The sequence below is a fragment of the Mustela nigripes genome, chromosome 1, assembly GCF_022355385.1.
Source record: "Mustela nigripes isolate SB6536 chromosome 1, MUSNIG.SB6536, whole genome shotgun sequence".
NCBI classification, from domain to species: domain Eukaryota; kingdom Metazoa; phylum Chordata; class Mammalia; order Carnivora; family Mustelidae; genus Mustela; species Mustela nigripes.
This window is the reverse complement of record NC_081557.1, coordinates 179,987,341-180,010,188: the sequence shown is the minus strand read 5'-3', so window position 1 is coordinate 180,010,188 and position 22,848 is coordinate 179,987,341. Positions and strand designations below refer to the sequence as shown.

The following is a 22,848-nucleotide window of genomic DNA, read 5'->3' as shown; positions in this document are numbered from 1 at the left end:
GAACAAAAAATTTAAAATTTTATATTTAAAAGTTTACTAGGCATCCCACTGATAAAAAGCCAAAAAAAATTTTTTTAAACAAAATCCTATTTTGAGAAGAAAGGAAGGAGAGCAGGAGGGAAGGAGAGGGAAAAGAAAACGTGCAAACCTTTCATGTCCGAATATGACACCCAAGTTTCTCTGAAGCACAAGTGATTTTTGAAGTGATTCTTTGTCAGGAGTTGGGCATAATTATGAGTAAAGCAAGCAAATGTTTTGGAGTCAGATGCAGTTGGGTGTACAGATTAACTGCGCCACTTCTGGTAGTGGGACCTTGAAAGTACTTAACTTTTAGGGCCTCATTTCTTAAATAAAATTATGATAACTCTAGTTACCTGATATCTGCTTAAAAATAGTAAGCTGATATAAGGAATGATAGTTACTCTTGTTATCATCTTTGTCATTATTAGTATGATTATTTGCAAAATACAAATTAAAAAATACAAAATACAAATAAACACAAATACAGTGTTAAATTCCTCCATGGAAAACTTTAACTCAGCAATCATTGATTTGGAGAATGTGCTGTATACAACGAGGAGAAATATGAACTATAGTAACTTAAGTTTACTTGAAATGTATACATTTAAGAGGAATGTTATCATATACCTTCAGTGATTCTAGCTGTACATCTTACCTAAGGAGGAAATTGACATAACCTTCACATTTATATTCATATGTAAGTGGAAAGAGTTAGCTGCTCATTTACGTTTTTAAAAAGAAATGTTACATGGTACCTGTTTTTTGGTAGTATATCATAATTTTCTATCTGTATTGTTCAAGTAGTTGCATAAACAGTTATAGCTTTTGGTTTTTCATAAGCTTCTTCATGGACCTTTGCTGGAATAATTTCCCCTTAATCTCTCACACACTATCCTGTCTTTTTAGCCTAATTAATTTCTATTCAACTTTTAGATTTCATTTCGAAGTCACCTCCTCAGGGGAGCCTCCCAGGATATCCCATGTTTAAACTCCTTGTAGCTCCTCTCGTATCATGTGTCACAATTTGCAGTTTTTTATTTGTGTACTTGTTGGATGTCTTTCTTCCAGTTAAGTTCCATGAGAGTAGGGATCCCATCTGATTTTTCCTTACTATTGCACTCTCAAGACCTAAAACAGTCCCTGGAACGTTTTTGTACTGAATAAATATTTAATACAATATTTTCATTACTCAGAATCATTTATATGTGGAAGTAATTTAGAATTTTGGAAACAAATAGTTTGATGAAAGTTTCAGAATAGAGATCTATATGCTTTAACATTTATTGAGCATCTACTTTGTGTGTAAATGTTGTTTTTGTAGCTGAATGAATTACAAAGTAAATAAAAGAGGAAATGACCATCTAGAAACCAAGGTAAAGCTGGACGGGCATTTTGGTGTCCTCTCTATCCAGGCATCTGACATTTACTTGCATTTCCGTGTTCTATATCAAAGAAAATATTTTCTTTCTTACACATATGTTATGAAAAATCACCATTTGTATACTTACTGGAAATTATCCTTGCTTTTAGTATTGCTGGCAAACAAAAACACCTGTGCTGACTAGGATAACAGTTGCCTAAAGGATTTCCAGGACAATTAAATTCTTCCTAAGTTTAGCTTGGGTTTCAGTTTTATCCACACCCCCCACCCCAAATGTTTGTTGCTTTCAAAATTATCTCACTGTAAATATGAAGATATATACTGTGTTGGTGTGTGTATATATTTATGAGAGAGTGGAAAGAGGGGGGATATCTGAGACATGTAAAGAGAAGATTAAAATCTTTAAAATGTTATTCATTGTTTGGGAAAATAAGAGCATCATTGACTTTCAGGAAAAATATTTCTGCAAAATGCAGGTAAAACAGAAGAGCCAAAATTGTAAAATCTGGTGTGTATATCTATCATGGAGCTCATCCACCAGAAGTTACTTTTCTTAATCCGAAACTGAACTACTGAGGTAAATTGAAGTATTTGAACATGGGAATGAGATCTAAGTTTCTTTGGTTTACTATGTACCATACTCCCTTTCTGGTATAGTTTTAAAAATTTTGAAAAAGTCTTATCTAAATACTCCAAACATAATTTTGTCTACATTTCTCCTTTTTTTTTTTTTTTTACATTTCTCCTTAAAGTGATAGAAAATGCATATTAGCTCATATTCATCAATTTTTTTTGTTTATATGATAAATCAAGCCATGTTTCCTCTCCCTGCAGTTTATTAATGATGGTATAATAAGTATATAGATGTATTTTTTCCTCCAGATGCTTTTGAATTGGTCACATGCATTTTTAAGTGAAAATCTTTTTCAACTTTTTTTTTTAACCCTATTTTCAAGTCTTTCCGCCAAATGGCTTTTGGCTATTTGCCCAAATCAAGTTAACTCACAATTGGTGATTTGCCATATCCCATGGAAGTGGTTTAGGAAGTGGTACAGGATTTCAGTTTTGCAAAATGAAGGGAGTTCTTTAGATGGATGGTGGTGATGTTTGCACAACAGTGTGAAGATGCTTAATGTTGTGCTTAATGAAGGTGCTTAATGTCACTGAACTATACATTTTAAAATGTGAATTTTGTCATATATATTTTATCACAATTAAAAGATAAATATATATTTTAAAAGCCACATACACACACAGAGCCTTGGCTTCCTGGAGGGTGTTGGAAGATGTCCAAGGAGACCAGTTTCCTAGAGGAGCGGCAGTGGGTACTGGTGGGCGAGCTGTCTAGACACTCTTTCTGAGTTGAAGAGGGGGCTGGTTATTGTCACATGGGAGAAACATTCCACTTACAGCATTGTTTCATTGCTTCATTTTCCAGTCACTGATGAGGTCTTCTGTGTTCCTTGGAGACTTCAGTGCCACTGTCTTAAAAATGATAAATTCTCCAAGGAGAAAGGTCCTACAAGGAGCAGGACAGTCTCCAGGAACACTTATATGTGGGGTACCTAAGCAATATTTACATTGACAGCAGATTGGACTGGATGAATGAATATTTATTTATTCATTCATTCATTCTAACTTATTCCAATAAGGATTTAATTCATCAGATATTTATTGTTCACTCAAAATGTGCCACTTACTGTTCTTTCTTGGTACCTCAGATATGTCAGTGAACAAAACAGATAAAGATCTCTGCCTGCCCTCTTGGAGCTTACATTTTAATGGTGAGAGACAAGACAATAGACCTCAGACTGAGTAAATGAGGTAATATGTGGAAGAAGGAGAAAACAGAGCAGTGTTAGGGAGATGAAGGCTGCCTGGGAAGAGTGGTAGATGGCAGGTTTCAGATTAAGTAGGATAGTCCAATCAGCCTGATGGAAGGTGTCAGTTAAATGAAGGCTTGAATCTTTTTTTTTTTTTTTTTAAACTTTTTGAGAAACCTCCATTCTGTTTTCCAGAGTGGCTATACCAGTTTGCATTCCCACTGACAGTGCAAAAGGGTTCCCTTTTCTCCACATCCTCACCAGCATCTGTTGTTTCTCGTGTAGCTGATTTTAGCCCTTCGGACAGGTGTGAGGTGGTTATCTTATTGTGGTTTTGACTTATGTTCCCTAATGATGAGTGATGTTGAGCATCTTTTCACATGTCTGTTGGCCATCTGTCTGTCTTCTTTGGAAATGAAAAACTTTTTGAGGAACCTCCATACTGTTTTCCAGAATGACTACTCCAGCTTGCATTCCCATCAGTGGTGTAAGGGAGTTCCCCTTTCTCCATGCCTCGCCACTACCTATTTTTTCCTGTGATGTTAATTTTAGCCATTCTGATAGGTATGAGATGGTATCTCACTGTAGTTTTGATTTGTATTTCCCTGATGCTGAGTGATGTTGAATCTCTTTTCATGTGTCTATTATTCATCTGGATGTCTTTGGAAAAGTGTTCATATCTTCTACCCATTTCTTCAGTGGATTATTTGTTTTTTTTGGGGGGGGGTGTTGAGTTTGATCAGTTCTTTATAGATTTTGGATGCCAACCCTTTATCTGATACATCATTTGCAAATATCTTCTTCCACTCCATCAGCTGCCTTTTGGTTTTGTTGGTTGTTTCCTTCTTTTTGCAGAAGCTTTTTACCTTGATGAGGTCCCAATAGTTCATTTTTGCTTTTGTTTCCCTTGTTAGATATGTCAGAAGACATATCTAACAAGAAGTTGCTGTGGCCAAGGTCAAAGAGGTTGCTGTCTGTGCTCTTCACCAGGATTTTGATGGTGTCCTGTCTTATATTTAGGTCTTTTATCCATTTTTGAATGTACTTTTGTGTATGGTGTAAAAAATGACCCAGTTTCATTCTTCTGCATGTCACCATCCAGTTTTCCCAACACCATTTCTTGAGACATTTTTCCCATTGGATATTCTTTCCTGCTTTGTCAAAGAAAAGTTAAAAATACAACTACCCTAGGACTCAGCAATTGCACTACTAGGTATTTGATTTGAAGGGGCATATGTTTGATATCAATAATATCCAGATTATGGAAAGAGCCCAAATGTTGATTGATGAATGGATAAAGATGAGGTATATATATATGTACAATGAGATATGAAATGAAACTTCATATAATGAAACTCAGGTGATCAAAAAGAATGAAATCTTGCCATTTGCAACAACATGAGAATGTATTATGCTAAGTGAAATATGTCAGTCAGAGAAAGATAAATACATGACTTCACTCATATGTGGAATTTAAGAAACAAAACAGATGAACATGGGGAAGGGAAGGAAAAATAAAATGAGATAAAAACAGAGAGGGAGGCATACTGTAAGAGGCTCTTAACTATGGAGAACAAACTGAGGGTTACTGGAGGGAGATTGGTGGGTGGATGGGTTAAATGGGTGGTGGGTATTAAGGAGAGCACTCATTGGGATGAGCACTGGATGTTGAATGTACATGATCAATCACAAATTCTACTCCTGAAACCAATACCACACTGTATGTTAAATAACTTGAATTAAAAAAAAATAAAGAAAGGAAGAATTGACTCATGCATAGAGGAAAATGTTTTGAGGGTGTTTTCATGGCTATATAAAGAAGTGAGATAAATGGAGCGAAGACTCTGGTTAACTTACAATTCTGCCAGAGAGACAAAGGGAGTGTGCCTCTAGGCTTCTTATTTTTAATACTTTCGTCTTTAAAGTGTAGTATTTTACAACTTTCCTTTGAGGAACAGAAAACTGCCAATTATTTTGTTATGGAAGAAAAAAACAATTCATAGGGCTTTTAAGTCTAAAATATATTTTCATTCTCTGTGCATTCTTAGAGCAAATATGTCTTCTGCAAGTGGCCTATAATTAGACAACAAAATATAATTCTCCCTTAGGGATAAAAGATAAACTATAATAGGTCAAGGTTTAAAAGAAATGTGGGAAAATATCTCTCAACTCTAGAATTTCTCCCCTCAGAAGAAGTGTCTTACTCACAAGTTTCCAGTATCTGTTCCAGCAAGTAAAGTGATGCTCATCTTTGCACGTGTACCTGTACCTTGAAAGACTGCGTCAGCATGCCCAGTCTAAACTGACCTTTTTGGTCTAGAACCATTACCTACCATTTATAATCTAGTCATGAACTAGGACTGCTGTTCAGGAAAACTGGTATTATGACGGGCTCTTCTCTGATACTTATTTTCTCTTTTGAAACTGTGGATGCCCTCTAACCAGAGGGAGCCCTTCTTTAGACTTTAGCATATGGTCTAACTTGACCTTTCCACTAAAAAGCCCTTCTGGCATTAGAGGCCATGGGTAGAAGGGTTACAGCTGTGTTTGCTTTAAGACACATTTGGCCATTGCAGGAAAAGAGTCTCCTATTTGTGCATATTTTGGGATGAACTTAGCATATTAGGGTTTATCACAACCAGACGTAATCTTTTGTGATAGAAATACTGGCACATATCCTCAAGTTTAAACATGACTCCCTTCATTTTTTATTTTGTTGTTATTCAGACTTCTTTCGAACCAGTTTTTTTCTTCTGTCTCTCCCTCCTTGTCAGTCATGAAACAACTATTTTTTGAGAATTTACTCTGTAATGAAGGCCTTGGGGATTAGTGGTGAACCTAAAGTTTACATATGGTAATAAGGAGTTAATTTTTTTTAAAGATTTATTTATTTGAGAGAGAGCACGAGTGTGTGTGCTTGAGAGAGGGAGAGAGAACATGCAGGGGGAGGGGCAGAGGGAGAAGCAGGCTCCCTGCTGAGTGAGGAGCCTGACATGGGACTCAATCTCAGGATCCCAGTGATCATGACCTGAGCCAAAGACAGATGCTTAACTGACTGAGCCACCCAGGCATCCCGTGAGGTTTTTTTTTTTTTTTTTTTTAAGTTAGAAATTTACTTTTGGACGCCTGGATGGCTCATTTAAGTGTCTAGCTCTTCATTTTGGTTCAAGTCGTGATCTCAGGGTCTTAAGACTGAGCTCCACATTGGGCTGTGTGCTGGGCGTGGAGCCTGCTTGGTATTTTCTGTCTCACCCTCTCACTCTTTCCCCCACCCTAAAAAATTTACTTTAAAAATTAGAACTAAAATATTCAAACATCTTTTGAGTTTATTTTTTAGAGTTTTATGAACTGGATAAAATATAGGAGATGAAACAAATTCTAGAAATCTCTCAGATTAATTGTAAAACATGTTAGAATTCACTAATTTAGAAGTAGGTTTCAAAACCTATGCCAGATGTACTGTTTTTTTAAAGACATCATTTATTTACTGAATGGCGAAATCTCTTAACTATCTTCTGTCAGAATTGTTACCATGTAGTATAACAACTGATTTGAGGTGTGTGTGGTTGTGTGTTTGTGTGTGTGTTAAACGTGGCCATTTGGGACGTACCTGGCTTTGAAGGCTCACCACCAGTCCAGTTTTCTTCTTTATCTCCCTTCTTATCAGCTGATTTAGGCTGCTTGCCTACTAGCTACCAACATACCTAAGCTTTTTCTCTTGTGTTACACTATTCTTACTGATTAGAATTTTTTTTCTGTCAGTCCATGAAAATATAACTCCTCATAATTGCTCATCTCTTCCTTGAAAATAGCTTTTATTGACCACCCCACCCTGTTGACCATAAGTGATTTCCTCTTTCATTAGTGCCTTTTGCTTCAGCACCTATCATGAGCGGCCATGAGATTACAATAGTGTATTTGTGAGTACCTGATAGGTATTTCGTTCATTCATTCAAAAACTGTTGACTGCCCACTCTCTCAGACATTGTGCTCTAGGAAATACAACAATAAACATGTTAGACTTGTGAGTCATGGATATGAGAATCTACTAGTGATACTGAAAAGTAAAGCAGAATGGTGACTGTTGTCAGTCACAAGATAATAAGGGAACATACAGCTGACATGTCAAAGCCAGTCCTCAGGGGCCAGTTTGAGACTTGCTTCCAGTTTAGACAAGGTCTCTGCCAAATCAGTGGTTAAAGAGACACGCCTTCCCTTGTGATAGGAGAGGGAGAGAAAGGAAAATATTAAGTAGATGCTAGCAAATTAGTGGAAGAAAGTCAAAGAGTTCCTCTCTGAGGTCGTCTAGTTTTGAACAGGAAGACAAAATGATCTGCTAAGGAAATGGAAAGAGAGCTTATTTGGAGGAGCTCGCTATAGCTCCTATAGAGAGAGGAAGAGAGATGACAGGAGACATTTAATAGTTATCAGGGAGCAGTGAGGGCTTGGTTCAAATCATAGGCCATGAATAATGACGCCTTTCATTGAAATCATAGGCTTTTCTATAGGAGCAATCTGCAAAGGAGTTTTGGTACCTATAGTGCAGAGGAGGCCAATAGGTGGAGTAAATGAAGAATTCAAGAGGCAACCTGCAGTTTTACTGGAAAAGTCACTTTTCATCACTGACCTTCCATTCTTTCTGAACCCACGGATGATAATTCCCACTCCCAAGTTTGTTAGTATCTCAACATCAAAATGGTATTTTCATGTATTTAAAAGCATTTTAAACTACAAATAATACTAGGTAATAGTTATGATCTTACTATATGTTAGAATCAGTAACATTTTTCAGAATTTTCTGGGCTGAATGTATAAAATGATACAAAAACACCCCCCCATGGAAAAAAAAAAAACCCACACCCAAATGAAAAAGATCTTCAAATCCAATGTAAGCTCTAAGCCAGCTGTAAGAATAAATAGGCTACCAATGATGTTGAAGAGAAAAAAGCTGAAAATAATCTTTGAAGTGTACTCTAACAAGAGGATGCTTTTCTGGGAATATGAAAACACAAAGGTTTAGATGTACAAAGATCAACTAAAAACATCCTTAGAAAGTATAAGTATATGCTTAGAATTATTACAATGCATTGGATGTTTTTATTAACAGGTTCTGTTTCTTTTCAAAAGATGCATAAAACATTTTTTAAAGGCATTCAAAAATATTCTTTCATGCTATTTTTGTTATTTTAAAAAGTCAAACACAACACTACTGCTGTTTAGAAAATCTGTGTACAGTAAGTAGCCTATTGCCCTGTTCCCTTTCTTTCCATGGAGGCTGACTGAATGTCATATATGGCAAGGCTAAAGATAGAAAACACATACAAGCTGCTTCTTATTTCTCTTTCCTATGGAAATGTCTTTAACAAGTGCACTTGATACAGACTCTCTTTTTCATTCTAACTTCTGGGCATAATCCTCTGGAATCTAGCCCTGCTTGCTTTCCAGCATGCCTAATAGTCTGAATGTTTAACATTTTTAAAGGGTAGTTGTTCATCACAGGTTCTGGATTATCTTTTCATATACCATTTCTGTGCTTCTACTTACATCCCCCCAATTAATCCAAGTTATCAACTGACCTCTTTTTGATATAGAGCCAAAAAAAAAAAAAAATGAGCAGTACTCCAATCCCAAGAAGTAGCTGCATGACAAAATGCATTTGACAGTATGAAACTATTGCTGCTAGAGATACCTATTTATTAGTGATTTATAAGAGAATATAATTGATGTAGAATATGACCCTTTATCAAGCTGGAGGACCGTGTTTGTTACATTTCCACAGATCCTCTTACATTGAAACTTTTGATCTGATTTAGGACCCACATGAGCAAAAATTTCCTCTCCCCTTTCCTGTAACTATTTAGCTCAGGTATTTCCTTCAGGCACTAAGTGAAGTAGACTGTTGGTCATGTTGGGACAACTGTCTAGCCCAGGAGACTGATTACTTAATTTGACCTTTCTATTGAAGGATATAAAGGGAGAAAAAAGGGAGGAGAATTCTATTTTTAAAAGGAAAATACGTTTGTTTTTTTCTTTTTCAAAATTAGTAAACAAATATTGAAAGACAGGGGAAAGTAGGTAGTTACAGAATTTGTGTGCGTGTATTAGAACTTCTAGAAATCTTATATAGAATTCTGATGCTGAAAAATAAGGAGGCAGGTATGGGGCAATGTGAGACAGTTTTCACCCAGCAATATCCTGGATATGGGCCAGTGTAACCTTCCTAAGTCAAGGTGTTCCTGAAGTCTTGGATTTGGCCTCTCTGTCCTGTTCCTCCCTTCATCCACACCACAATTCGTGATTTGATGTTCTAACAGGAAGGTGGATGTTTGCTTTGGAAAATAATTTCTTGGGGAGCTTGGATAGTGCAGTTGATTAAGTGTCCAACACTTGGTTTCAGCTCAGGTCGTGATCTCATGGTCAGGAGATTGAGCCCCAAGTTGGCCAAGTTGGCCATGCTTAGTGAGGAATCTGCTTAGGAATCTCTCTTTCCTTCTCCCTTCCACGGCCACACTCAGATGTGTGCACTCTCCCTCTCTCTCTCTCTCTCTCAAATAAATAAAAGTTTAAATTTAAAAAAAAAGAAAAAGAAAGAATTTCTCCATCACAGTGTACTGCTGAGCACCATGAGGCAAGCTTCACTGACTTTGCTTTGTTATTTTGGCCTTTGATGTGAATGTGGCAAGTAGCAAGTGGACTCTGGCCCCTCTTACCAGGTCATCTTTATGTTGCCAGCTGCACTTTGGAGTTACATATTTTCCCACGTCAAGGGAAAATTGGTAGGGATTAGAAATTTAGAGTAACTTTTTCTTGGCTATCATATTCAGTAATTTTGACAAATTCTGTAATTTTTTTTTTTTAAGATTTTATTTATTTATTTGACAGATAGAGATCACAAGTAGGCAAAGAGGCAGGCGGGGGGGGGGGGGGGGGGGGGGGGGGGGGTAAGCAGGCTCCCTGCAGAGCAAAGAGCCCTATGTGGGGCTCGGTCCCAGGACCCTGGGATCATGACCCGAGCTGAAGGCAGAGGCTTTGAGCCACGCAGACACCCCAAATTCTGTAATTTCTAAATTTATGCTTAAAGTAGCCTGTATTTCATGTTGTTTAATTTTTGTTTCATCCAGGATATTTTTTTTAAAAGATTTCATTTATTTATTTGACAGAGAGAGATCACAAGTAGGCAGAGAGAGAGAGAGAGAGAGGAGGAAGCAGGCTTCCTCCTGAGCAGAGAGCCCGATGCTGGACTCGATCCTAGGACCCTGAGATCATGACCTGAGCCGAAGGCCCCGGCTTAACCCACTGAGCCACCCCGGCGCCCTTTTTTTTTTTTTTTTTTTTTTTTAAAGATTTTATTTATTTATTTGACAGAGATCACAAGTAGGCAGAGAGAGAGGAAGAAGCACATCCAGGATATTTTTAACCATTAATTTTTTTTCAAGCAAAGTATAGGTTTATTAATTTTGTGACAGTAATAGCTGGCATAAGTTTAGTTAAATGTTAGTAGAGTTACAGAAAATGAATGTGACATAATTATTACCTGCTGAGTAAATTATATAGTTCTAATTTTTAGTTGCACAGCGCCATCTACTGGATCTGTGTACAAAAACAGTCATATTTTCTTCAGTTGTGGTGGTTTGGTTATAATCAACTTTTAATATTGAGGTGCTTTCTGATACTCATCTTTAATTTAAAAGAGAGACTATCTAGCAAGACCTGTGTATTCAAACTTTTCTTAGTTATACAGATGCCAAAACAAAGCACACACGCTACAAATCATAACAGTTCTTCACTAGGGATCTATCTACATTGTACTTCATTTTCTTTGAGTATCTATTTTTGCTTTGGGGATACAATCCAATTGCCTTTTATGCTAAAGAGAACTTTTATTAATGATTATCATATATCTTTTCCTTCTATTCCTGCCTTACTCTTTTAATTGCATATTTGCATGCCTGTTTATTTAATGTCTTTTCTATCCTGACAGACTGAATGCCCCACCAAGGTGCATAATATATACTCAGCACCTATTGTACAGATGTTACAGTTACCTGAGAGAATGGCAGGAATACTTGGAAAACTGATAATATATTGATATAAGAAAATTTTAAAAATTGTAGTAGTAGTATGAAGGAGTTATTGATTGATACATCTTGTTGTCTACTCCTTTTACTTGGAAAAATAACCCAGAAGTTTTTTGTTTTGTTTTTAAATCACTGATATCATTTTAACACTGCACCTCATTTCTCAGTGAGTTATATTCTTTCCTGTGGACCTGTGTGGAGCATGGTATTATACATGCACAAAAAAGAGAGATATTTCATTCAGTTAAAGCATCTTAATTAAAATTAGTACCAATAAAGGACAAGTATACCCCCGGTAATTCAAAACTACAAGTAAAAGATTCAAATATTATCCTTCCTCTTCCTTGCTTAGCTTCCTCATCACTTCTATGTTGTATAAACTCATGCCACACAGGACCAGTACTAAGAATAGCCAGATGAAGCTTTTAGAGCCAGTCTCTCCACCCTTCACTTTTTTCGTTTAAGAGAAGAACAGAAAAGAAAGAGCAGGCAGGAATATACTAGAGGCAAAAAGATTAAAGCACATTTATAAACAAAATTATAAAATCTGAAAAATGTTAGTGAAGTAAATATATAATATACTTGGTGAGAAAAAAAAACTTGGAGTTTTGGGGGAAGTAATTTGATTTTTTTAAAAAAGCTGTATACACTAAAGTTGAACTCAGAAGGAAAGTGAGATTAGCTATTTATGAGCTCATGCAGACTACTGTAGAGCAGATAAGCAGACATCTGGAGAGAGCAAAGAAATTCTCGGATAGTTTTCAGCATGGCCTGAGAGAGATGAAATAAGGCAGTGTAATTTAGAAACCCTTGTCCTGTTGCCCCAAAAGAAATGTAAACAGTTAAAAAGCTTTTAACATTCTTTACTGTCACCTCAATTGTCTGAAGACCTTACTTACCTATCCATCATCCAGTTTCGAAAAGACTGAAAATAGAAAAAAATGTATTTAACGGCCTAGATACAGTCACTATTGGAGTCCAGTTTATTACTACATATCCATTTTTGGTTCTGCAAGTTTGAATCTGCCAGGACTGGAATGCTCAGGTGTTAGTTGCCGACAGTTTCATGGTAATTTTAGGCTGGGTCTGCCTTTGGGTAAGTCATATCAGTAAAAATAAGGTTAATTTTCCTCCTATTACCTCTGCTTTGTCTGGAAAATAATGGCATCATATTTCTAAAGTCTCCCAGGGAATTGATTCTAGTCTTTGAACTCTCAAAAGGATGAGAATAGTAAAGTTGGCTGGAGTGCAGACAAATTGAAGACTTTATTCCTGGTTTAATTCTTGAAAGCATCTTCTGATCTCAGAGGTAAAGCTGTAGAACAGAACAACAAAAGCATGATAGATAATTGGAGTTTTGATCTAGAAAAAGCCATCTCATTATTACATTTTTGTTATCTTTCACTTCTTACTCTAATTCTCCATTCTCCGTCCTGAGAATTTCTGATTGGGACATGCATCTTTTTGTTTGCTTTCCTTTTGTCCCTTCAGATTAATTATTATTATTACCAGCTAAAGAGGACAATCAGTCACTTGTCATTTTTTGCCTCTCAAACACACAGTTCGTATTAAGAAGTATTGTATGTGTCCATATTTCAGTATGTGTACATTTAAGTCAAACTTGTCGGGAGGGTTTTTAAAATCTTCTGTGGCTCTCAGCTTTAACCATTAGATTATATCCATTGGATTATATCAGAATTTCCTGGAAGGTAGATTTCCTTCCTTCTAGATCATTTTAACAGTGGTAGTTTATGGAAACGAGTCAGCTAATCAAAATGTTTATATAAACAAATGCCTTTAGAAACTCAAGCCTATAACTATAACCTCAAACTATAACTCTGTCATTAAATATACTCTCTCCTGAGCTCAGTGATTTTGAGAGAGGAAAGGTGGTTCTGTATAGGTATGACAGCAACCATTACCTTTTATTCAATAATTTTGTGCCAGGCACAGGGCTCGGTACCATACATGAATCTCTCATTTAATCCCTGTCGCAATCCTACCAGTGGGGCACCAGAGCTATGCCTATATTAGGAATCAGAAGAGACCCTATATGAGAAATCCAATTCATTTTCTGGCATCCTTGAGGCAAGAGGACGGGGAGAGGACAGTGTAAGGGAGAGGGCAGTGCAGAAATGGTAGGGAGTAGTCCTGAAAATTTTTTTTTTTAACGTTTCCCGATTCTTTTATACATTATACTAGACCTGGTTTCTGTTTTTAAGATCTTACTTATTTGACAGAGAGAGAGAGAGAGAACACAAGCAGGAGCAGGTGAGGGAGAAGCAGGCTCCCGGAGGAGCAGAGAGCCTGACAGGGCTAGATCCCAGGGTCCAAGGATCATGACCTGATCCAAAGGCAGACCCTTCACCAACTGAGCCACCCCGGTGTTCCTATACCAAACCTGTTGTTGTTCTTATTTTTTCTGCTGTGAAACCTCACAACTCATTTCTGAAACCTCAGTGTGCATTAGTTTTCACACTGAACATCTGGACAGGGACAAATAGTAAATCTCAGTTTTCTAAGTTGAGTAGAAAATGGCCTTCTGACCCTGGCTCATCCGCCGCCTTCCTCCTCTGCAGGTCTCCATTAAAAAGCAGTCTGGTTCATTTACATCCTTTTTTTTAAAGAAAAACTTTGTTAATATGCCAAACCCTGTAATTCTCAAGCTTTTCTAGAAATGTTATCTTTAAGGGAGATTTATATAAGCAAGAAGAATCTTTGTGGTTTTATTCTGAAAGCCAAAAGAATTGAGAAACAAGGCAGACTAATGCTGAGCTTTTTCAATTTCAAGCTATAAAATGGTTTCTGTATATGTTTATGAGGAAGAAGCAATTGAAACATTTATTTTTTCAGTTCTGGCAAAGCATGACCAGTGACTTTGAGAGTACATCTTGTCATAGGATAAAGAACGAGAAAAGGCAGAAAAGTGAACATTTTTGTATATTTCTTCATAGAGTTGCATTTTTGAAGAAACATTTTGTATTTTTTGATGGGACTATCTAAACAAACTAGAGCTCTATCCAGACTAGAGCTTTTAAAATGAGACTCAATTCACTCTTTTTTTTTTTTTTTAAGATTTTATTTATTTATTTGAGAGAGAATGAGGGGGAGAGAGAGAAGAGAGAGAGAGAGAGAGCACGAGAAGGAGAGGGTCAGAGGGAGAAACAGACTTCCTGCTGAGCATGGAGCCCCATGCAAAACTCGATCCCAGGACTCCATGATCATGACCTGAGCTGAAGGCAGTCACTTAACCAACTGAGCCACCCAGGCGCCCCACACTTCCTTTATTTTTTACCAATAATATTACAAACTTAGCAAAATATGTGATATAAGGTGTCCAGGACATTTTTAACATGTGCTTTATTAAATATTATTGGCATTGTTATATTTTCCTCTCTGTCTTCACATACAAATAAATCTATATATGGACATATACAAAAATATACATATATACTTGTGTCCTTATTAATGAGATAAAAATTCTTTGTTTGGGTATTTCTTTGAATTCAGAAGGTAGCAAGAGAGTCATCTTTACACTCCTGACTAACACCAAGAATTGAGTTCCTTAATGAATGCCATTAGAAGACTTTCCAAATTACAATTATTGCACAGTATTTCTGAAGTACCTTGAAATCTTATACCCACCTATCTCATCATTTTACTTGCTTCTCATAGACTCCCCTTTATTTGGTAAATCATGGAGAGAATGGACCAGTCAGATGCAACAGGTGCAAAGCCTACATGTGCCCATTTATGCAGTTCATTGAAGGAGGAAGGAGGTATCAGTGTGGATTTTGCAACTGTGTGAACGACGGTAAGTGGTGCCAATAAATGCTCTTAGTAAAGCTCTTTATTAGTTGAAATATATTGTATTTCTTAGCTTAGGGGAAAATATATATATATATATTAAAGCTCTTAGTTATACCTTAGCTTTTCCTAAATACTGATACACATTCAAGAATAACTCAGAGGAATAGCACAAAGAAACAAAACAAAAACTCAGTTTTATCATCTGTAAACATGGGAGATAAAACTTTATTTTGCCTCCAAATGAGCCTTTGTGGAAGGGGATTGAGAAACAAAACTACTTGCCTACTTTGGAATTTTTATAAGAAACACAGCATCTTCTGTGTAGGAAGTGGTATGCATGACTTTATGCATTTATATGAGGCTGAGAGGGGCGTGGAGGTCCCAAACAGAGAATGTTCTGGTTGGTTTCCTTCCACAGATTTTGTAAAGAAGAACTTTTATTTTATCTGTGTTTACAGATGATGAGTTTTTTTTTTTTTCTCTCTGTTTTTATTTCTCTGAGTTATTACTGAATGTGAGCTCAACAGTATTTAGGAAGCTCTAGTGTAACTAAGGGCTTTAACATATGTATATATCATTTTGCCCCTCAGGTATGAATGTTGGAATGTTTAAGAAGGAAAAAAATATTCTGAAGGACTTTTCCAGATTCTTTATATTTTCACTTTGATTCCAATGTGAATTGACTGATGTTGAAAAATACTGCAAACTCGTTCAAAGCAACTTACAGTCATTATATTCATAACACATCTGTGTTTTTACTTTTTGGTGCTCAATAAAGCATATACTCAGCCTAAAACATTCCCACATTCATTTACATTTCTAGAGTTTTTCTAGAACCATGTGATAATTATGAGAGCATGAACTTTCTACATGTTTTCCTCTGTTCCTTATCTTCATAGACATGCTTCTCTGCAGGTCGTTAAATCTGAAGAATGTATAGCACTCTGTCTGCCCAGGAGCCATGTTTCCTATGGCTGCTGGGTACTCCCTACTGACAAGGGAGCTAAGGCACAGCTTTCTGCCTCTGTCATTGTCATTGCATTCATGGCAACTCTGTGAGTGTTCTCTGGTGAGAGAGCTCCTTGTTTCCCTACCTCCTTATTATATAGTCCATGGTGTTGTCCAACGTAGAGTGCCGGACACTAGTATTGTGAGTCTTTCTCACCAAAATTTTGGTCAGTTCTTAAAAATGCCTTGCTGTTGAATGGAATCATTGGTTTGTAGCCTCATCTCAAAAACTTTGGTTATCTTGGAATGTCTCTCTCCTTGTTACAGCTGTGGCATCAACTCAGTGCAAATTGGGTATCCCTGTGAGATCAGATTCTGTTGGTTCTCCACCCATACATGTCTTTCTAAGGAAGATCTTATTCCTTCCTGCACCCTGGATGAAATCTGCAACCAAGTCATTAGCCAGCACTCAGTCTTGGCACCTGGATTTTAGCAGCCCTTTTACAACTCATTTCCCTATACTTTAGTTTTGTGAGGCAGAGACCACCAAGGTCACCAGCTCCTCAGTGTCTTTAGCCAAGCTCTCACCTTTCTTAGGAAGATGATCAGAAATTTATGTAGCTTTTAGATCCAGGACCTTCAGGTTGGTGTGACATTCTGGTGTCACACTTGAAGTGTCAGCTCAGAGCCCAGTTACTTCCTGGTAGAAAAAAACCATTCAGAATTCTTATATCTCTACACAATAAATTCCCTTCCCTTGGGTATTCATTCCTAGGAGGCTTCCATGTTCACTTTCCAATAAGGTTATTCATACTAGGCTCAAATATTTGTTCTTAAAAGGAGCCAGACTCCTATAGATTTACACTGATACCTGCATTCTTCATTTAATTTTAAAGAAGACAGAGGTTTATGGAAGTCAGAACCCAGCAAGCTTGGTCACATGGTTTCACTCTATTTCCCTTCACAATGTCCAGAGATTGCGCAGTGGGATGCATGTGAGATCAAAAGGCATGAAAGAAGACAAGTGTCATTTGGCAGTGCATTATTTACCATGTGCCTTGAATTTTGTCTTATAAACATGAAAGATATTAAATGCTAATGGATGTGAAATTAATTTTAAAGGGAAAAATTTCACATGTTACATGTAGATATGTGAATGAAAATGAATTATAGTTGATACTATGTAGAGATTACCACACCTATATCCTAAATAGCCAACATAACATCACCTGCCTCTACTAAAAGTAACAAAATTGCAGGTTTAGGCCCCCATAGTTCACTTATCTTTGCTGAGACTGTCAATTTCCCACTACCATAATCTTTAAAGACATTGAATTTTCTGAATTCAGAGATCCATACGTACATATGAATGTTATAAAATATGTTGTAAAAGACATGGCCATGTTATAGTAAGAAAACAGAAAAATCAATTCTTGGTGATTGTTTTTAAGTCCCGCCTACAAAAAAAAGGTCTTGTAATTCGTGTTGGTTCCCAACTAAAAAGAAAGAATACTGAGTTGTTGGTTTTAAAAGAGAATGCATTACTTCTGTGGTTTTACAAATGAAGATGTTGCTCTTTATAAAATGCTGAAAACCAGAGCATTGCTGGTTATTCTAAGTGCTTCTGTTGTCAGTGGTTTAATAGCCAGCCCTATTAATCTCAAGGCAACAGAAGTTTGTTTTCACAGAGATACCAGGCCATATTTGTCCAAGTGTTCAGTGTGTGACTCATAAGTGTTCCTGTGCTGTTGGATGACTTCCAGGTCGTTGCCAGAACTAACCTCTTTAGACATTTGAATCAAATTAAGAGTTCTCAGCTGAGATCTTAGTGATATAGTCTTTCCCTAATACAGTAATCCTCTCCACTCTGAAGTCCAAACATTAAAAGATTACCATGCAAACTTTCCGTGGCTGAAGACATCTAAAGGATAATAAATATTGTAGTTAATAGTAGAGTCCAAATAACCAATGATTATTTCTGTTACGTATATTGAAAATTTAGGTAGTTAGTAAAGTCAGAATTCCTTTTAAAGGAGGTAATTAAATAGAATTGCATTTTCTTTGTGATAATTTAAAAACACGAGCACTTTTATCTCGTTTCTTCACAATGGTCTAAACCATAAATGTTATATGTCATCAGTAACTTGCAGGAGAGTCAAGAGGATTTTTAGAAAACCTTTGTACTTTCCACACATGCTTTTTAAATAGTGGATACTTAGAATATACTGCCTTCTAGCTTTAAAATACTTCTTCCCCCTCAACTACTTCTTTTCCTCCCATAATAAATTTTAAGAACTTATTAAGTTGTCTGTGTTACGAAAACAAAAGGTTTCCTTTCTTATTTTGTTTTTATTAGTTCCACCATTCTATTTCCAACATCTGGACCACATCGGGAGAAGGCTGGACCACTATGAGAAGCCAGAGCTATCTCTAGGATCTTATGAATATGTTGCTACTTTGGATTACTGCAGAGTAAGTGTTCCCAGGACTTCCAAGTGTTTATACGTTGATGTCAAATTCAAGTGAATAACTTTCATATGTAAAGAACTGAATCTTGATTCACAAACAAAGCATTTTGGTGGTGTCATGGGGATATAGAAATGCCTTAGACACAGATCAGGGCTTCTAGGCTGTTAACATGATTAAATTGCCAAGCTATTCAGAGCAGTGATTATTTTTAAAACTAAAAAGTGGTGCCAGAAATAGAAAACAATAATTTAATTTTTATTTTATAATAATATAATATAATTAGTTTTTATTTCCCTATCAGATAAAATATTCAGAATTCTTAAAGCAACAGTTCCATATAGTGCCTCAACCTTATTTGTTTTGTCAGCAATCTCAGGAAATTTTCTCTTCCAGGGCAGATGCTCAGCCAGTATGGTCAATAGGACTAGGACAGGTTTCTCTACCTCCTTTCTGCACATCAGTTGTCACCATAATGATTTAAAGCTCTTAGAATTCTCCTTGGACTATGTGGGAGCCTGGGGTTCTGGCCTCTGGTTTCCTTGCTTTAAAATATAAGCATGAGACTCCTCCCCATAACCTTAATCTAAAAAATTAAGAAGGGTAGCTTTCCTTATAAGACCATTAACTGTTGGCCTCTATCCTATCACCTCAGCCATCTTTTCCATTGTACAAAACACTCACCACATACTCTGAACTCACCACTCCTTCTTAGAACTCCATGCTTTTAGGTAAGTTGGTTTGACCAGACTATCTTTGCATTCTCCCGCTACATCTCTATGTAATGTATGTTCTGTAACACCTGGCTGAAATTTTATTTTATGTGAGTGTATGTGCAAGTGTGCACATGAACAACTTTCTTTGGCTTCATCATAGTGAATATTTACTAAATCTCCTGTTTGTTTTTTTCACATAGAATTTGGTCTGCATATTTGTTTTAGCAATTATCCCCATGAAACTTACATCTTGTTAAGTGTTTTCCCTCTTCATAGATTTTGATATCCTTGGTGATAAGAATCTTGTCCTGGCTTTCTTTATGGCATCCACCACAGTGTCTAGTACAGGGAAGACAGTTAATCAGTAAATGAATGAATGAATGAATGAATTGGCAGGTCTGTTACTATTTCCAGGACTGGCTATGTCCCTTTTCAATGTCACAGTGAGAGTGACATCATTATGGGCAACTCACAGGGCTTTAAAATTCTTTGGTGATTTGGAAATGTTTTCTTGGGTATCAGTTCAGATTTCAGCTTATATCTGAAGTATCACAGGTAGACCTGAAGGAACAGAGTCATTCTGACTGCTTTTCTTACTTCCTCTTCCAAATACAAATGCTTACTGATGCCCAGTTCTCAGAAAGCAGCCTCCGACCCACAGAATTCTATAACAGATGTTTGCAAGGGGACCAGTCCACATTATTGAGTATAAATTACAAAGAACATGTTTCCTAAGTAGAAGGTTTTTTTCAATTGATTGGATTTAATTTTTTTTTAGTTAATGTAACTTTTACATTTATTTTAGTGTTTTGTATGATTTTTCTACCACATTACATAGAGTTAGTTATTAAAGGAAATTTAATACTTTATTAATTCAAAATGTTACATTTAAATATATTTTGAGAAACATAAGAACATTTTTGGTGTAAATGCTTTATATCAAATGAAAAATTCCTGAAGTACCAACTACTTTTAGGCAGTTAATTTGTTCTTTATTGCTCTTGGCTGAAGGTGAATTTGGAAGTGAGGGTCTAAGTAGACCATAAATATTCAAGTTCTAATTAAATATAATAAAGCCATTATAACTAGTGATGGAAAATTTATTGATTGATCTTTACAACCATAGTATAAATATAACTATGCTCTCAGTTTCTAGTTCTCTGCCAAAAAGGCCATATTATCTTGATCTTATGTTTTTTTAGTAGAAACTCAGGCAGAGAGTCAAGTCTATTTCTGGGAACAAAAGTTTCAGTATCTTCAAACTCTGTTATCTGGAAATGTTCCAGATGTCTAATTGATGGGAAATTTCACACAACAGGCAACAAACCAAATAGACAAAGAAAAAAAAGTACATTTTAAAGATTTTTTTGTAAGCTTAATCTGCCTTTTATTTTTCCAAGTAAGATTTGAAATAAAAGATGGTTTAAGTATCTTCATTTTTAATTATAATTCAAAATGTAAATAAAGTATAATAATGAGTTGCCTTAGGGATTTGGACAATGAAAAAGAGCTTATTTAATTTGTACATGTGTTTTTAACACCATGCAAATTTAGAAATACAAAATTACATTTTCTCCTACTCATTTTAGTTTGTCTCGATACCAATTTTATATAATAAAATTAACATCAATATTTACTATGTGTGATGCTCTATGCTAAGAGCTTTTTATGTGTTGTATCATTTAGTTCTCAAGTGAACCCATGTGGTCAATACCACCATTACATGGAGAAACTGAGGCCCAGAGAGCTTAAGTGCCACCCTCAAATCACACACCTAGGAAGTGCTGGAGCCAGACTGAGTTGGCGTGACCATAGAACCCCTATTCTTTATCAATATACTGTGGATATGTAGGCAATTATTTAGAAAATCACCATGGGGTTCCCCTGGAAAAAAATACCCCAACTCTGTCATATAACAGAGAGTTTTTCACTTAGAAGTTTACAGACTATACCTACACTCAAAGTGTACCTGAAATGTAAAACCCCATTCCAAGCCAGCCTTTTTTTTTTTTCTAAATAAAAATATCATCTCTCCACTTAATTTTAATTCACTGTGACATTTAATGGATACCTAAAATGCCCAAGACACTTGGTTATATGCTGTGAGGGATATCAAAACTAGCAAGATAATGATCTTGATTTCAAGGTAATTCCTATGTCCAGACCCAATAAGTATATAATTATGATATAAACCCAAATATGATAAATGCCATATAAGTCCAATAATCCTAGTGCCATAAGGAAATCGACAAATGATGATGTATGGTTTGGAGGATCAGGAAAGGCTTCAAAGAGTAAGTGACTTTTGAGCTGGTCATACTATGAACAGAGTTTGGACATGTGGAAAGGGAAGGGAAAACAAAACAGTGAGTAGAAGCAGAGGATTTGCAACTTTGCTTTCTTTAGGGACTAGGCGGGTATAGTAGATGAGTGACATATATGGAGTAAGTATAGGAATTAGGATAATTGGAGAGGATATTCCCTTTCCCCCAAAACACATTCATATTCAAATATTTTTTAAAAAACACTGTGCCAAACAAAATACTTTTCTGGCCAAATTCTTGGCCCAGGCCCACTAAACTGTGACTTCTGGGTAGGAAATGTTTTGAAAATGGCAAACATTTAAATTAGTTGAAGGAATGTGTATTGGGGAATAATGGGAACTAAAGCTGGGAAATTGTCTTGAGATATAGACTAACCACTGGATTTGGCATCATACCTTTGATCCCCTGGTTTTTATACATGTTTGTTAAATGAGTATTATGGGGAGTTGTAAATGCCAGGCCATTGAGGAATTTGTTAATTCAGTAGGTGATGAGGACCATTAAAGGTAAAGAGGGAGTTGTTTCCTTAATCCAGTCATCCATCCAACCACACATTTATTCACTCAGTCAGCAGAACTGAGCACTCTTTTGTGTCAGCAGAACTGAGCACTCTGTGCTTGACTCTGAGGACTCTCAGTAAACATTCTGTCTTCAGCGGCATTAGCATTGTGATCTGTATTGTGTCTTTGGACCGTTTATTCTGACAGCAGTCTGTGTAATGAGAAGAAAGAGGTTGGAGGCAGGGGGATATTAGAAGTTAATGCACTAGTCCAACAAGAGAAACTGAAGGGAGTATAGCAATTCCTCAAAAATTTAGAAATAGAATGACCCAAAATAAATATACCCAAAATAATTCAAAGCAGAGTCTCAGAGAGGTATTTGCACACTCATGTTCATAGCAGCGTTATTCAAAATAGCCAAAAGATGGAAGTAACACAAGAGTCCACACATGGATAAATGGATAAACAAAATGTGGTATATACATACGTGGAATATTATTCAGCCTTAAGAGGAAAGAAATTTAGACAATGTTAAACATGATAGAACTTATGCTAAGTGAAATAAGCCAGTCGCATAAAAGACAAATACAATGATTCTACTTTTCTGAAGTACCTAGAGTTGTCGAATTCATGGAGATAAGAATGTAGAAATGGGGAATGGTGGTTGCCAGACTCGGGAGAAAGAGAGGAATGGCAAGTCATTGTTTAATGGTCACAAAGTTTCAGTCTTTTCTTTTCTTTCTTTCTTTCTTTCTTTCTTTCTTTCTTTCTTTCTTTCTTT

The 22,848-nt window shown here is 36.3% G+C and overlaps 1 protein-coding gene across 3 annotated transcripts in view; it reads left to right on the top strand.

Moving 5' to 3' along the window:
* The window catches only part of SEC24D (SEC24 homolog D, COPII coat complex component), a 103,854-nt gene that overhangs the window by 42,640 nt on the left and 38,366 nt on the right, over positions 1 to 22,848 (top strand). For all 3 annotated transcript variants that reach the window (XM_059377836.1, XM_059377826.1, XM_059377817.1), the window contains exons 9-10: positions 14,979 to 15,117; positions 18,418 to 18,533. In XM_059377836.1, the coding sequence (XP_059233819.1) occupies positions 14,979 to 15,117; positions 18,418 to 18,533 (255 nt within the window). The remainder of the gene's footprint in view (positions 1 to 14,978; positions 15,118 to 18,417; positions 18,534 to 22,848) is intronic.